General features: G+C 41.9%; 2 protein-coding genes and 1 pseudogene across 2 annotated transcripts; all 3 read left to right on the top strand.

Moving 5' to 3' along the window:
* The first annotated feature begins 856 nt into the window (after positions 1-856).
* LOC121780084 (receptor kinase-like protein Xa21) lies at positions 857-1837 on the top strand. Its single transcript, XM_042177607.1, has one exon. The coding sequence runs from the start codon at positions 857-859 to the stop codon at positions 1835-1837; it is 981 nt and encodes a 326-aa protein (XP_042033541.1).
* Positions 1838-1937: 100 nt separating this feature from the next.
* Positions 1938-3656, top strand: LOC121780085 (probable LRR receptor-like serine/threonine-protein kinase At3g47570). Its single transcript, XM_042177608.1, has 3 exons — positions 1938-3075; positions 3233-3552; positions 3651-3656. Exons 1-3 carry the CDS (start codon positions 1938-1940, stop codon positions 3654-3656), a joined length of 1464 nt encoding a protein of 487 aa, XP_042033542.1.
* A 10683-nt stretch (positions 3657-14339) lies between these two features.
* LOC121778143 lies at positions 14340-16834 on the top strand (annotated as a pseudogene).
* The last annotated feature ends 49 nt before the right edge of the window (positions 16835-16883 follow it).

The raw sequence follows: 16883 nt of genomic DNA on the forward strand, positions 1-16883 counted from the left end.
GGAACGGGCTCGGGCTGGGCTTGTTGAGTGTAACGGGCTCTATTTGGGCCTATTTGTAAACCCAGAACCGGTCCGGGACCAGGCCCGCTAGAAGCCCAAGCCCAGCCCAAGCCCAGTTCAGGCCCAACCCAGGCCCAGCTCAGCCCAGCACAGCTTCAACCCACTCACTTAACTTAATTAAATATGGTTAGGTTTAGTGATATGGAAGCTAAACCTTATTCTTCAATAATAATACGCTAAACCTTATTCTTCAATAATAAAAACGAGGTGGTCTTCAACTTATAGAATGTTAATGGAAGCTAAACCTTATTTTGCATGCTTTTGAAGAATTGGATGGATGAAGAATTTCGATTGAACAAGTTGAAGAGACTCGAAAGATATAGAATGTCAGAAATGAAAGAAGAAGATCAAGAAGATGAAGACGGCGAACCGGATTTGGTAATTAATGCACAAGAAGATCAAGAGCCGGATATCGAGAGATTTTATTTTCCAATAACGGATTATTACTATTCAAGTACTAATGATCCAAACTTTACTTTTGATTGGCAAAATTACCCGGATTAACTCTTCGAACATGTAATATTTTTTGTAATTTTACAATTGAAGTCTTTACATTTAAGAAATTTTTGTTTATGTTGATTATTATTAAATTGTCAAAGCCCGGCCCAGTTCAGCCCGGCCCGGCCCAGCTCTGCCCACTGACCAAGTGGGTCTGGGCTGGGCTGGGCTGGGTTGAGATATATGAAAATAAGCCCGGCCCGGCACAGCTCATTTCAAACCCTGGTACTGGGCCGAGCTGGGCCTTAACACCCTCGGGCCTCACATAGGTAACCTTTCTTTTCTCCGAACCATCAACATGCGAAACAACACCTTCACCGGCCCAATCCCTCAAGAGATTGGTCGCCTCATAAGGCTTCAACTGATCGAGTTTAGTAATAATTCTTTTGGAGGTGGGATTCCAACAAACCTATCACAATGCCCAAATCTTTATTACCTGAATTTGATTGACAATGATCTCACCGGGGGCATAGTCCCCGAGATAGCTTCTCTTGTCAACCTCCAAGCTTTAGGCTTGTCGATAAACATGCTTGCAGGGACTATCCCGCCATTCATAGGAAACCTCACAGATCTATCCCGACTGTCGTTAGGTTCTTGCCACTTCAAGGGAAAGATTCCAGAGTCGCTCGCTAAACTTGGAAGATTGCAGCTGCTAGTTTTGAGTGAGAATGATCTAACTGGTTCTATTCCATCAGGCCTCTACAATCTTTCAAGTGTTGAGATTTTCGAATTAAATTCCAATCGGCTCCATGGAGACATACCTTCCAATATAGGCTATACACTTCCCAAGTTGAGGCACCTTTATTTGAGTTTTAATAATTTCAGTGGAGCGCTTCCAGCTTCGCTATCTAACTCTTCCCTCATTGAACACATAGAAATAGATGCTAACAGTTTCACCGGAAATATGATAGATTTAACTAGGTGTTCAGCTCTTAAAATGCTTATGGTTGAAGATAACCGTTTCAATGGAGATATAGGTACTATTATGTCATCCCTCACAAACTGCACCAACCTTGCAGCTTTGATGTTGAATGAAAACCATTTCACTGGTTCGTTACCAGATTCCATGGGCAATCTTTCTAATCACTTGTGGTACTTACGCCTCGATAATAATCAGTTAAGTGGAAGCATTCCATCCAGTATAGGAAACCTTGTTGGTCTCACTACTTTAGTAGCTGATACCAATAATCTAAAAGGCCAAATTCCTTCCTCCATTGGAAAACTCCATTTCATTGGGCAACTTGACTTTGTTGAACATTCTTTCCTTAGCATTAAATAATCTTTCTGGGAGTATACCTCAAAGTCTTTCCAACTGTACCAACTTGTTAGAATTAGATCTTTCATACAATAACCTCAGTGGCTTAATACCTCCTGAAATCATGAAGCTTTCCTCCATTTCCATTGCGCTTGACCTATCTGGCAACATCTTGACTGGTACTATTCCATCAGAAGTTGGGGCTTTGAGAAATCTTGGATACATGGACTTGTCACGCAATAGATTATCCGGAACCATTCCTCCTTCTTTGGAGAGTTGTGTGATGCTCAGCTTGCTTCACCTAGAGAGAAATTCATTTCAAGGTGAAATACCTGATAGTTTGAGGGCTTTAAGAGGTTTAGAATATTTGGATCTTTCACAGAATAACCTTTCAGGAGTGATTCCAAGATTTCTGGTTGGGTTTCACCTTTTATATCTCAACATTTCTTTCAATAATCTGCAAGGTGAAGTCCCAACTCTTGGAGTATTCCAAAATGAGAGTGCAATCTCACTTGAAGGAAACCAAGATTTGTGCGGAGGCATTGCAACTCTGAACCTTCCTTCTTGTCCATTCTCACAAAAATCCAACAGGAAAGGTTTAGGGAAAATCTTGATCCCAACTATTGTCGGAGCCATATGCCTAGCGCTTGGAGTCTGCTTATGTATGATCATTATCTACAAGCAACGTACATTACAAAATATCAGAACCCCAATATTCCAACTGCCAGACATTTTGAGGCTATCTTACGGAGATCTCTTGAATGCCACAAATGGATTCTCGGAGATGAATCAAGTTGGTGCAGGTAGATTTGGATCTGTGTATAAAGGAACTATCAATGATGATGATGAGCAGACAGATGTGGCGGTGAAGGTTCTTAATCTTAAAGTAAGAGGAGCTTGCAAGAGTTTGGCATCAGAATGCAATACATTGAGAGGCATACGACACAGAAACTTGCTCAAGATTGTGAGTGTTTGTGACAGCATTGATTTTCAAGGGAATGATTTTAAGGCTTTGGTGTATGAATTTGTGGCCAACGGAAGCCTCGAGAACTGGTTGCATTCTGAGATTGAAGGCAGGGGAGCTCTCACTGCTATTCAGAGACTCGATATTGCAATTGATATTGCATCTGCAGTTGAGTACTTGCATTGTGGCACTGAGTCCATAGTTATTCATGGAGATTTGAAGCCGAGTAACATTCTCTTGGATCAAGACATGGTCGCCAAAGTTGGTGATTTTGGTTTAGCCAAAATTGTTTCAAGCATTTCACAGAACTTGTCATCCACGGAAAGAAGCAGTTCATCAGCAATCAAGGGTACCATAGGCTACATTGCTCCAGGTTTACTTCAAACTTTAAACTTTTTAATTGACTAGTTTTTTTATATGCATATAGCTAAGTCCGCCGTCTACGTATCTATTTTGATCAGAGTATGGAATGAGCTACGTTGCATCAACTGAAGGGGATGTATACAGTTACGGAATTCTTGTCCTAGAGATGTTCACGAACAAAAGACCAACAAGTGATGCATTCGAAGGGTGTCTAAATCTCCAAGACTTCGTTAGCACTGCCTTGACGGACCGTGTAACAGAAGTAGTGGATCCAGTTCTGCATCAAGAACATAATGTGGATGAAAAGTATTGGGAGTGCATTGTTTCAATTCTGAGGATTGGAGTGAGATGCTCGAAGCAGCTTCCAAGAGATCGCATGTCGATGGCAGATGTTGTTAACGACTTGAAGAAGGTTAGAAATGTGTTTCCAGTTTATAGGAATGGCAGAAATTTTGCTTCGTACCAACATTGAAATGGATGTTAGTTTATATCTATTGGCAACATTTTCAGTTGTGATTGATGGACAGCTGCTCCTTGTTTGTTGGAAAGGCAGTTTCTGTTAACTCTCAATTTTATTCTTATGTTATGTCTCATTTCTATATTCTTCAAGATTTGTTGTTTTTTTTATATGTTAAGTCTCAATCTATTGATGTTTTGTCTCATTTCTATATTCTTCAAGATTTGATTAGTATACAAGTGTGAATTCATTTAGGTAAATGAGATAAGTAGCACATGAAATGCAGATAATAAAAACAAAACGGAAATTCAACATGGTATTCACTGTTATACAAATCATGAAAAATAACCAAAACAGAGGCAGGGAATTACCAAGCAAACAAAAAAATCAGTCAAACCAGGAAAAGAAGATTCCAAAACAGATACCACCACAATCGGTGGCGCCGCCGCAGATCCACCGAGAGGCCTCACGGTTGTTGTTCGGTAAACACAAGAATTCGTAAATCCACGCAGCAGAGAAGAAAAAGAAACTCAATAGTGAGGGTGTCCACTATAAGGTGGACACGCCCAATAGCCCCGCCCCAGTTTTTTGTCCATACCCCCAAAATTCTATTTCCGCCACTATAGTGGACAACTCCAATAGCCCCCAAATTTTATAATCAACTTTCATTTTATAATATATCAAGTAATTATTAACAAATTTATCGGGCTCTTAGTGGATTAGAAAAGGCCGACTATACGAATTAAAAATAAAAATAAAAATAAAAATAAAAATACAAATACAAATAAAATACAAATTAAAATTAGAATTACACACTAAATTTAAATTAAAATTAAAATCACACACTACATTGAATTTAATACAAATCACTACCAAGTTTACACAACGCCACCACCTCCCCTACGTGCCCACACTTCTTCAATCAAATCGGCCTGCAGTGTGTTATGTGATGTGGTCCTGCGCATATCAGCGAAGCGTTGGATCAAATATTCATTGCTTCGTGGTACGCCCATCTGGATCGGCGCGGAGGCGACACCGTGACTTGTACTTGCACCCTCTTCCGGCGCCCATCGCTCTGCCGCAAATCCTTCATCTTCTATTATCATATTATGCAATATGATACAGGCTAACATAATATTCGCGACATCATCTTCGTGCCAAACTCGTGTCGGACACCGTATAATAGCCCACCGCGATTGGAGGACACCAAAAGCCCGCTCAACGTCCTTCCTAGCACTCTCTTGTTTGCGCGCAAAATATTGTTTCTTCGGTCCTACCGGTTGGCGGACAGTCTTCACGAATACGGGCCACCGCGGATATATTCCATCTGCCAAATAGTAGCCCCTACTGTACTGCGTACCGTTGGCTACGAAGCTGATTTCTGGCCCCTCCCCCCGGCACTCCTCGTTGAAGAGAGGCGACGACTGAATAACATTGATGTCGTTGTTCGAATCTGCCACGCCGAAATACGCATGCCAGATCTTCAGACGGTAGTCCGCCACGGCTTCCAGTATCATCGTTGGATGTTTGCTTTTGAATCCAGTAGTGAACTGGCCTTTCCATGCCACGGGGCAGTTCCTCCACTCCCAATGCATGCAATCGATGCTTCCTAACATTCCGGGGAAGCCGTGCACCGACCCGTGCATATCAAGTAGGCGCTGACACTCATCCGGGTTGGGCTTCCGTAGAAACTGCCCACCGAAAATTTCCCGGATCCCCTTACAGAACTGCCTAAGCACCGTGAGGCTAGTCGTCTCACCCATCTGTAGGTATTCATCGAACATGTCCGCTGGTCCAGCGTAGGCAAGCTGTCGGATTGCAGCGGTGCACTTCTGTTGTGTGGACAGCCCGATCCGGCCTGACGCATCACGCCGGAGGGTGAAGCACCGGTAACGCTCCGCCAAATTCGTCGCTATATAGTTGAACAGCCGCTGCGACATCCTGAATCTCCGGCGGAATATCTCGGGTGGATAATGGGGTTATCCACTAAGTAATCATCCATTAAACGTTGGTGAGCACCGACGTGGTCTCGTGGGATTGTCCGCCGATGAGTAATGGTGCGAGGGATCGGAGCCTCCGCATCCTCCGCCTCCTCCGCCAAACGGGCCGCTACCTCCTGGGCGGCCTGGTGTTGCACCTGTTGAATCAGAGCATTCCAGTTGTCTCTCCACAAATTGTTCATTTCCGACCCCAAATTGTTGTGAGAGAAATTTGTATGGATGTTGTGTTTGAATGGTGTGAAAATAATGAATGGAGTGGGGTGTATTTATAGGTGAATTGAAATGTAAAAAAAAAAAAAAAAATTCGCATGCAATAACCGCGGCTTCATCTTCGTGCCACTATAGGCGCCGCGCCTATAGGCGCGGCTATAGCCCCCTCGCCGCGTCCTCGCCCCGCACGCGGCGATTCCGCGTCCGCCGTCCCTCCCCTCACCTGTCGCGTCCACCCTCGCGGCGGACACCCCATCCACTATAATCGCCGCGCCTTCCGCCCCGCCATCGCCCCGCTCGCGGCGACCGCCGCGTCCACCTTATAGTGGACGCTCTGAGGGTAACTTCAAACATATGCCAAAAGATCCTTCAAATATGGAGTAGCAAACATTTTGAAAAAGGGGAAATCACCATTTGATTCCCTTCAAAAGATTCTTCAAAAGATCCTCCGTCCCAACTAAGTTGAGACATAACTTTTAGGTATGAAGATTAAGAAATTATGTTAAAAAGTAGGAGAGATGAATAAAGTAGGTGATAGAATAAAGTAAGAGTGATAGAATATTTTGTTTTTAGTTAAAAACAGAAATGACTCAACTTAGTTGGGACTGTTAGAATATGAAATAGAATATGAGAATAGAATAACTGTAATTAGGGATTAAATCATGGGATTAGTATGTAATTGATACAATCATAATTAAGGAGATCTCCTTCCATATGTAAATTAGGGCAACTCTCTATATTAAGAGAGTTGCTCCATTCGATCAATAAGACACACAGAAATTCCTCCAACCATGTCTTCTAGCGTTTCTTCCCTCTTTCGGTTATCATAATTCAATATGGTACCAGAGCAGGTTGAACAATAGGGACTCAGATTTATATATCATCATCGTCCAAACATACCAATCTCAAACCTTCTGACCAAGAGGCAGAAAACCTGCATCAAAACAAACACCATGATTATGTCAGATCCAGAGGAACCAAAGGAGACCCCAAAATCAATCATGAACTTCTCAGACGATTTTGCAACAAAATTTGCAGAATTCATCCGGCAGAGCATACAAAGCTCCCCAACTCCACCTCCAAAACCGGCAGCCAACTCGGACAACCTAGGGGAAATTGTTATCTCAACCAAATTATCGGGAGATAACTATCCTCTCTGGGCGAACCTCATCAAACGAGCGATTGGTGGGAAGGGATTATCCTCCCATATATCACGGGATTTAGAGCCACCTCCGACCACCGATCCCAACCACACAACAAGCCAAAAGTTGGATCATTGTGTGTTCGGGTGGATAATCAACAATATGGAACCCGAACTCGTAAACGAGGTGTCGCAATATCCAACGGCAAAGGAGCTATGGGAGGGATTGGCGGTGACATATGGTAGCGTAAGAGACTCGTTACAGGTCTACGACCTGCAACGAAAGGCGAGCAATATGAAACAGGGGGAGATGACGCTTGAACAACTGTGGAACAAACTCCAAAACATCTGGATGTCAATCGACCGGAAAAAGCCCAACCCGATGAAGTGCGCGGAGGACATCGCAACACACAACAAAGAGACACAAGAAATCCGGCTATTCCAATTCTTGATGGCACTCAATGACAGCCATGAATCCACCAGAAGGGAGATCCTCAAAAGGGACCCTCTACCCACTGTAAGGGACGCCTACGCCACCGTCCGCCGCGAAGCCACCAATGACGGAGTACTCAAGCCCGCAACCGCCGATGTACGAGAAACCCAAGTGAACAGAGGCATCGGAGTGGGGCTGGCAGCACGTAGCGGCGGACGGCCCGGGCAGAACCCGAGTCATGGGGAGGACTGCCGAATTGAAGATGACCGGAACAAATTGGTGTGCAGTCACTGCGGAGGAAGAAAACGCACCCGAGATGGGTGTTTCCACCTAGTTGGGTATCCCGATTGGTGGGGATGAAATGAAGAAGAAGAGGGTTGCTCGCAACAGACAGAACCAAGGGAATCGAGGGACCCCAGCCACCGGCGACCGGACTACCGGCGCTGCAAACGCAGTGGGCAGACCCGGCGCGTCGACGACTGGAATAGAGGATAGAGAAGAACCGAGCACAGTGGCGGCAGAAGGTTTTGTGGCCGCGGCTAGGATTTGCAAAGGTATAGAGGGGTTTAATTTTGAATTAAACCCCTCAACTTCGACACCCTTACATTTTTCACCCCTGAATTTCAATAAAATACACTCAGAACCCCACCCTTTGCCAAACCAGTCACCCAAGTCTCTAAATTGTGAAAACATACCCCATCATTCGCATATTATAGGAAAAGGCCCTCTAGTAGCGAGAAATTTGAAATACAGCCCCAAATACATTGCACAAATCAATTTGTTGCCCTTGAAACTTTATCTATTGCATGTAGTGTCTCCGAAAAACCATACAGGGACAAAGACTGGATTTTTTTATTGTGGAGCAACAGATACTATGTCATTTGACGTTTCTGATTTTACTGGGATTGCTGGATCTAAGAAAAGATATGTCCAGACTGCCAATGGAGAGCTACTCTCAGTTCGAGGAGCAGGCACAATTAAAATTTCGCCTACTCTGAAAATCTCGAACTGCTTATATGTCCCAACACTGTCTCATAAACTGTTATCAATCAGTCATGTCACGAAAGAACTAAATTGCACCTTACAAATGCAACCATCTTTTTGCATGCTGCAGGATATCAGGACGGAGACGATTGTTGGGCGTGACACTGAGCGAGATGGACTCTACTATGTGGATGAGATAGCTCAACAGAGTAGTGCGATGCTGACTCATGGATCCACGGATCAACAGGCCTGGCTATGGCACCGCCGATTAGGGCATCCGTCATTAGGGTATCTTAAAACATTATTTCCTAGATTTGATAACATTGCTAGTATGGATTGTGATACCTGTTTTTTGTCCAAGAGCCACAGACACTCCTTTAAGATTAATAACACTCGTATGGATCATGTTTTTTCTCTTATACACTTTGATGTCTGGGGGCCTGCACCAGTTACGGGTAGCCAGGGATTTAAGTATTTTCTGTTTTTTATTGATGATTGCTCTCGTATGACATGGGTGTATTTCCTAAATTCTAAATCTGAAGTCTTTGAGAAATTCGAATTGTTTTACACCTATGTTCAAACCCAATATAAGAAGAAAATTCAAATCCTTAGGTCCGATAATGGAGGGGGAATATGTCAATACCCAGATGCAACAATTTTTTGCAAAACACGGCCTTGTACACCAAACCACTTGTCCTCACACACCCGAACAAAATGGGGTAGCAGAAAGGAAAAATAGGAAGTTACTTGAAATGACACGAGCCCTCCTTATAGACTCTAAAGTCCCAAAATCTTTTGGCCTGAAGCCTTAGCCACATCTGTCTATACACTAAAATGACTCCCTACAAAAGGCCTTGACCGAAAATCACCCATCCAAGTCCTATCAAGTCACACAAAACTACCATTACCCCTAACCCTTGACCCTCGAGTATTTGGGTGCTCTGTCTTCATTCATATACCAAAACATGAAAGAACCAAGCTTTCTCCGTGTGCTGTGAAAGGGGTTTTTGTGGGATATGGGAAAAACCAAAAGGGGTACCGTTGCTATGACCCAAAATCAAAACGCATGTTTATTACAATGAACTGTGACTTTGTCGAAAATGAGTACTTCTACAACCAACTTAGCAGTCAGGGGGAGAAAAACCAACATATACCTTGAATGACCCGCTAAGTTTGTTGCCTAACCCCATTCCTACTCCTAGTCCTACTTCTAGTCCTGTGCTAAGTCCTGTTCTTGAAGTGGATCCAACAGAGGAGGTTAGCTCTACCACCGAGCAAGTTTCAAACACACCACTTGGGTGCATCGAGCCTGGTAACATATCACCAATCGTCTCATCTGATAATCCTGAGGTAAGGGAATCTTTTCAGCCTAGTGAATTTTTATCAATTGAGGCTAATCATGATCATAGAGAAGGATCAACTGGTGAGGAAGACGAAGGATCTAGCACAAAACAACCAAAATTGCCTCCAAGGACTAACAGAGGAGTTCCACCGAAGAGGTACTCCCCGGATTGGACGGGACGAAAGACACAATACTCCATTGTGAATTCCGTGAAAGCTCATATGACCGAAATGGCAAAGGTTTTTGAAGCAACGCTGTATGAGGAGGAGATTCCACATTCTGTGGAAGAAGCAATGAAGCATAAGCATTGGATGGATGCCATGAAACGAGAGATGGATGCACTGCTAAAGAACAACACTTGGGAGAAGTGTGCATTGCCAGAAGGGAAGAGACCCGTTGGATGTAGGTGGATCTTCACGATCGAAAGGCGAACTGATGGATCCATTGAGAGGTACAAGGCTGACTAGTCGCAAAGGGATACACCCAGACCTATGGGGTAGACTATGCTGAGACTTTCTCACCTGTGGCGAAAATGAGTACAGTTCGAGTTCTACTAACTGTTGCCGCAAATCAGAATTGGCCACTTCACCAGTTTGACGTAACTAATGCTTTCCTCCACGGAGAATTGAAGAAGGAAGAAGAAGTGTACATGGAGGTTTCTCCTGGATACTCAGACGAGTTTGCACCAGGGCAAGTCTGTCGCCTGAAGAAGACCTTATATGGAATAAAGCAGTCCCCAAGGGTATGGTTCGGAAGGTTGTGTCAAGCAATGGAGAAGTATGGCTACCAACAGAGTAACTCAGACCACACTCTATTCCTTAAAAGGGAACGTAACAAAATGACGTGTCTCCTTATATATGTGGATGACATGATTATTACAGGAAATGATACATAAGAAATCAAGGAGCTAAGAACAAACTTGTTTAAAGAATTTGAGATGAAGGATCTGGGAGCGCTGAAATACTTCCTCGGAATTGAAGTACTAAGATCTAAAAGTGGCATATTCTTACGACAAAAGAAAAATGTGCTTGATCTTCTGACAGAAACCGGCTTAGTTGACTGCAAGCCCGCCTAGGCGCCTATGGTACAGAATCACGGCCTGAAGATAGAAGAAGGAGCACGGGCCACAGACAAAGAACGTTATCAACGCTTAGTCGGAAAGCTAATCTACCTAGCCCATACCAGACCAGATATAGCCTATGCGGTTGGGGTGATAAGCCAGTTTATGCACAATCCACAAGAGGAACACATGAATGCATCAATGAGGGTGGTAAGATACCTGAAGGGCACAGTAGGGTATGGAATTTTACTGAAGAATGAAGGGCACCTATAAGTCTCAGGATACACTTATGCTGACTGGGCGAGTAATCCGATCGACCGAAAGTCAACTGCCGGATACTTCACATTCATAGGCGATAACCTCGTCACTTGGCGAAGCAAAAAACAGAAAGTAGTGGCACTTTCTAGCGCTGAAAAAGAATTCCGAGGGGTAAAGAGCGGGATCACTGAAATCCTATGGATACAGAGACTGTTGACCGAGATTGGCTTTCCGCCCACCCAGAAGAGCAAACTATTATGTGACAACAAAGCAGCAATCAGTATAGCCGAGAACCCAATCCAACATGATCGAACAAAACATGTGGAGATCGACCGCCACTTCATCAAGGAGAAGATAGAAAAAGGAATCATTGAGCTACCCTTCGTTCGCTCAGAAGACCAACTGTCAGACATTCTAACCAAAGCAGTCAACTCAAGGATGTTTGAAGAAGTACTAGACAAGCTAAGTATCGAAGATGCCGTTACTTAGTTTGAGGGGGAGTGTTAGAATATGGAATAGAATATGAGAATAGAATAACTGTAATTAGGGAATAAATCATGGGATTAGTATGTAATTGATACAATCATAATTAAGGAGATCTCCTTCCATATGTAAATTAGGGCAACTCTCTATATTAAGAGAGTTGCTCCATTCGATCAATAAGACACACATAAATTCCTCCAACCATGTCTTCTAGCGTTTCTTCCCTCTCTCGGTTATCACAATTCAATAGGGACATCCGAAAAAGGAATACGACTCAACTTAGATGAGACGGCTAAAACGGAGGGAGTAAGTATAAGCTTTGGAAGATGTATTCTGAAACTTTGCAAGTCACAAACAAGTCATGTTATTACTGCAAGTAGAGAGCTAGCTCCATCAAAGGAGTGGATACTGTTGAAAATTACACACTTTGAGAATCTATAATTGCTTTTATGTTCCCTCGTTGCCATATAAACTGATGTGTATTAATCACTTGACAAAGGAGTTCAATTGTACTATACTATGCATACGACTGAAAAAATATCACATTTTCATTTTAAAAAAAAATAATTTCATATTAATATAAAAATTACTCCCTCCGTCGCACTTTAAAAGTCTTAGTTGAGTTCGGCACGGGTTTTAAGAAATGTAAAGGAAAATTGGGAAAAAAAAGTAGTTGAATGTGAGGCCTAATACTATTTATGGAATATTCCAACCGAGACTCCTAAAGTGGGACACCAAAAAATGGTAAACCGTGACTCCTAAAGTGGGACGGAGGAAGTATATTTTCTCTCTTTGAGTCATAGATTAGATTATTTTATTATTTTATCCTTGGATTTTCTTGTTGGTCCTTTTCGAGATGAACTAGGAAAGTCAAATCATATAGAGTTGTGAATTCTATAAATGCTAGAATTCCATAGACAAAAATCATTGAGAAATATGATGAATAATCTTATCTCATTTTCATGGAACCCTAGCACCTAAACTAGAGTTGAGCTCTTCAATTTACGTCCAGCTAATCTCTTCAATCGTTGGTACTTTAATCCGCTTATCAGTTTGTATTTCTATAGTTCCAGTTATTTTTATCTACATTGTGATGGTTTTTTGGAGGAATAAATACTATGGGAAAACCTAATTTATGATATATATGGGGTGTTCGGTTTGCAAGATTGTATCTCGGGATTTAATATGTAGTGTGCTTGATTCATGAGATTCAATCTCACAACACAATCCTAGATGGATAATCATGAGATAATTAGTCATAGCTAGCCCCTATGATTAAAAATAATCTCGCAACTCAATCATAGATTATATCTTGAAATTATTTTATTTAGAAAACCGAACACCATCATTATGTATTATGTATGTGTCCAGTTGTATAAATAACATATGTAACGTTTTGCACGTTCTCAACCTTGTTGGAGTCCGGAGAAGTGGTCGAAACGATAATGAAGAAGATAATAGAATAATTAACGGGGTGGAGTTGGAAGGTATCGTTTCTTCCATTAGGCCATTAGCAATGGGGCGCGCCACGTCATCAGTTTTATCCTCCTACCCCCACCTGCAATGTGGCGCCCTAAGGAGCGCCCTATGAATTTTTATTTTATTTAAATATTTAAATAACAACAAAAATTGGGAAAATTTTCATTTAATTTATAGAAATTAATACATTACAATACGAATTAAAAAAATACGCAAACTCAGCAACGGCGGTTACGGGCCCACATTTCTTCAATCATGTCGTTTATGAGCTAAGCATGGTCTTGTTGGTTGCGCATTGAGGTCTGTCTAGCTAGAACCTCATTGATGCCCGGCGGTAATCCCGCAATGAGAAACGAGGTTTAAATAGCCATCGAAAACGCATGCCATCGTTCGCCGATCCGGCAATGGGGCGCCGATGGCGCGGACGATGACCTATCGTCCGCGCCATCGTCCGCCGATCCCACAATGGCGCGGACGATAGGCCATCGTCTGCGACGTAGGGCGCGCCCTATGCATCAGCTGCGGACGATGGCGGCCACCCACAATGTGGGCATCGTCCGCGCCCGAGGACGATGGACGCCATCGGGTGTGCCATCGGGCGCCCCATTGCGGGTGGCCTTAGTAATCCACTTTGTCCCTTAAAAGTATTCATATTTGAAAGTACTATAGTGAAATTACACTAATTTCTACTCCCTCCGTTCAAAATTGTCATATTTCCTTTTTTGTTTGTCCCAATAAGATGTTCACTTTCCAATTTTGGAAATAACCTCTTCTCTCCTCTTTCCTAGCTAAAATATTCAACTACCTTTTTCTTTTTTACTTTATTCCACCTAACAATACTTTCTAAAATCCCGTGTCATTCAAGAAAGTGGTCATCTTGAGTGGGACGGAGGGAGTACAAGTCTAGTCAACTTTGGAGTTAGTGGTGGACATATATAGTGGTTATAATGGCGAAGATAATGGGATAGTGGCCTACTTTAAAATTGGTTGTATTAAGAGTAAAATCTAGAGTCATAATAAAGTGGATTACCACTCAAAAAATATACTCCATCCGTCCCATAAAAATTGTCTCACTTTCCTTTTTAGTTTGTCACATTTCCATTTTTAGAAAATATTCTCCCTCACAAAAGTATAAATATTATATTTTCTCTTTCAACCTAATACACAAAACAAAACCTCCTAAAATCCTGTGTCGTTCTACAAGTGTGACATTTTTTATGGGACGGAGGGAGTACATTTCTTTAACTTTGGTGCATATGAGCCTATAAAGTTGCAACAACCAACTTAATGGCTTATCCATCTGATTTACAAGAGGAAAGTATATCTTGTCAATGATTATTTTGATGGGGCTAGAAAGAATATGTTTGGTAAGATAGAATGGAACACAAGTACTATTTTGGATTCTCTTTACATTTTTCATTCAATTTACCCCCCTCATTCCATCATAACAAGCAAATTAATAGAATAGAAATAGGAATCACATTCTTTTCTATCATTTCATAGTATCATATCAAGCATGCCCTAAACCAAAGATAGAATAATTAACCTAGTTCAAAGTAGACCATACTTAGACAATTAAGCTAATTTTCATCAAGTTGCTTCAAGTATGAACACAACTTTTGGCTTTGGAAAATTGAGCAGATTATCTTCTATTAAACATGCAAAACGATTCTACTACCAAAATACCATGGCAATACCTTTCATCTCTACTCCCTTCGTTATTCTATCCACCCTTTTTCATTCTTTTCACCACCACTCTTTCTTCACATCTCAACAACCAGAAAGATATTGAAGCTCTTTTAGCATTCAAGAAATACATACACGACGATCCGTTGCATGCTTTGAGCTCATGGAACGAAACAACGCATTTTTGCGGGTGGAATGGTGTTTCTTGCAGCAAAAGGCATCCAAACCGAGTCGTCTCTATTTCTCTGGAGTCTCAAAGCCTTGTGGGATCGTTCTCGCCTCACATTGGTAACCTTTCTTTCCTAAGAATAATCAACTTGCAAAACAACAGCTTCAGCGGCCCTATCCCTCAGGAGATTGGTCGCCTTTATTTGAATGATAATAATTTCAGTGGAGCGCTTCCAGCTTCGCTTTCTAACTCTTCCCTAATTGAATACATAGAAGTGAGTACTAACAGTGTCAGAGGAAATATGATCGATTTAACGAAGCTTTCATATCTTGAAAAACTTTAGGTTGGCTAAAACCATTTGAATGGAGATATAGGTAGTATTATATCATCCCTCACAAACTGCACCAACCTTGCAGCTTTGACGTTGAATGAATTCCATTGGCAATCTTTCTGATCACTTGTGGTTCTTAGGCCTCGATAACAATCAGTCAAGTGGAAGCATTCCATCCAGTATAGGAAACCTTGTTGGTCTCACTACTTTAGTAGCTGATACCAATAATCTAAAAGGCCCAATTCCTTCCTCCATTGGAAAACTCCATAAGCTACAATATATCAATATCCTAAAAAATAGACTGACACATGAGATGCCATTTTCATTGGCCAACTTGACTTTGTTGAACATTCTTTCCTTAGCCTTAAATAATCTTTCTGAGAGTATACCTCAGAGTCTTTCCAACTGTACCTACTTGTTAGAATTAGATCTTTCATACAATAACCTCAGTGGCTTAATACCTCCAGAAATCATGAAGCTATCCTCCATTTCCATTGCGCTTGACCTATCTGGCAACGTCTTGACACAAATGGATTCTCGGAGATGAATCAAGTTGGTGCAGGTAGATTTGGATCTGTGTATAAAGGAACTATCAATGATGATGATGAGCAGACAGATGTGGCGGTGAAGGTTCTTAATCTTAACGGTAAGAGGAGCTTGCAAGAGTTTGGCATCAGAATGCAATACATTGAGAGGCATACGACACAGAAACTTGCTCAAGATTGTGAGTGTTTGTGACAGCATTGATTTTCAAGGGAATGATTTTAAGGCTTTGGTGTATGAATTTGTGGCCAACGGAAGCCTCGAGAACTGGTTGCATTCTGAGATTGAAGGCAGGGGAGCTCTCACTGCTATTCAGAGACTCGATATTGCAATTGATATTGCATCTGCAGTTGAGTACTTGCATTGTGGTACTGAGTCCATAGTTATTCATGGAGATTTGAAGCCGAGTAACATTCTCTTGGATGAAGACATGGTCGCCAAAGTTGGTGATTTTGGTTTAGCCAAAATTGTTTCAAGCATTTCACAGAACTTGTCATCCACGGATAGAAGCAGTTCATCAGCAATCAAGGGTACCGTAGGCTACATTGCTCCAGGTTTAGTTCCAAGTTTCTAACCTTTTTAACTAACAAGTTTTTCTTTATATGTATATAGCTAATTTGTTTGTATTTGGCTTGGAGTATGGCATGAACTACATTTCATCAACGCAAGGAGATGTACACAGTTACGGAGTGCTTTTGCCTGAGATGTTCACAAACAGAAAACCAACAAGTGATACATTCGAAGGGTGCCTAAATCTCCAAGACTTCATTAGCACAGCCTTGACAGGCCGTGTAATGGACGTAGTGGATCCATTTCTGCATCAAGAACTTAATGTGGATGAACAGTATTGGGATTGTATTGTTTCAATTCTGAAGATTGGAGTGAGATGCTCGAAGGAGCTTCCAAGAGATCGCATGTCGATGGCAGATGTTAATAACTTGAAGAAGATTAGAAATGTGTTTTCAGTTTATAGAAATGGCAGAAATGTTGCTTTGTACCAACATTGAAATAGATGTTCGTTTCTATCTATGGCAATATTTCAGTTGTAACTGTTGGGTAGTTTTTCCTTGTTTGTAGTTAAGCTGTGTCGAATGTTTATATTGTGATGTTCTGTCTCATTTATGTATTCTTCAAGATTTGGTTATGATACAAATGGGTATTCATTGA

This window comes from Salvia splendens, chromosome 19 (genome assembly GCF_004379255.2).
Source record: "Salvia splendens isolate huo1 chromosome 19, SspV2, whole genome shotgun sequence".
NCBI classification, from domain to species: Eukaryota; Viridiplantae; Streptophyta; class Magnoliopsida; order Lamiales; family Lamiaceae; genus Salvia; species Salvia splendens.

Excerpts from the sequence above, each read along its gene's own strand:
- LOC121780084 (XM_042177607.1), top strand. The coding sequence starts at position 857 with ATGCGAAACAACACCTTCACCGGCCCAATCCCTCAAGAGATTGGTCGC.
- LOC121780085 (XM_042177608.1), top strand. The coding sequence starts at position 1,938 with ATGAAGCTTTCCTCCATTTCCATTGCGCTTGACCTATCTGGCAACATC. Across the intron at positions 3,076-3,232 it reads AGCCAAAATTGTTTCAAGCA|GATCAGAGTATGGAATGAGC; the intron begins TTTCACAGAACT and ends CGTATCTATTTT.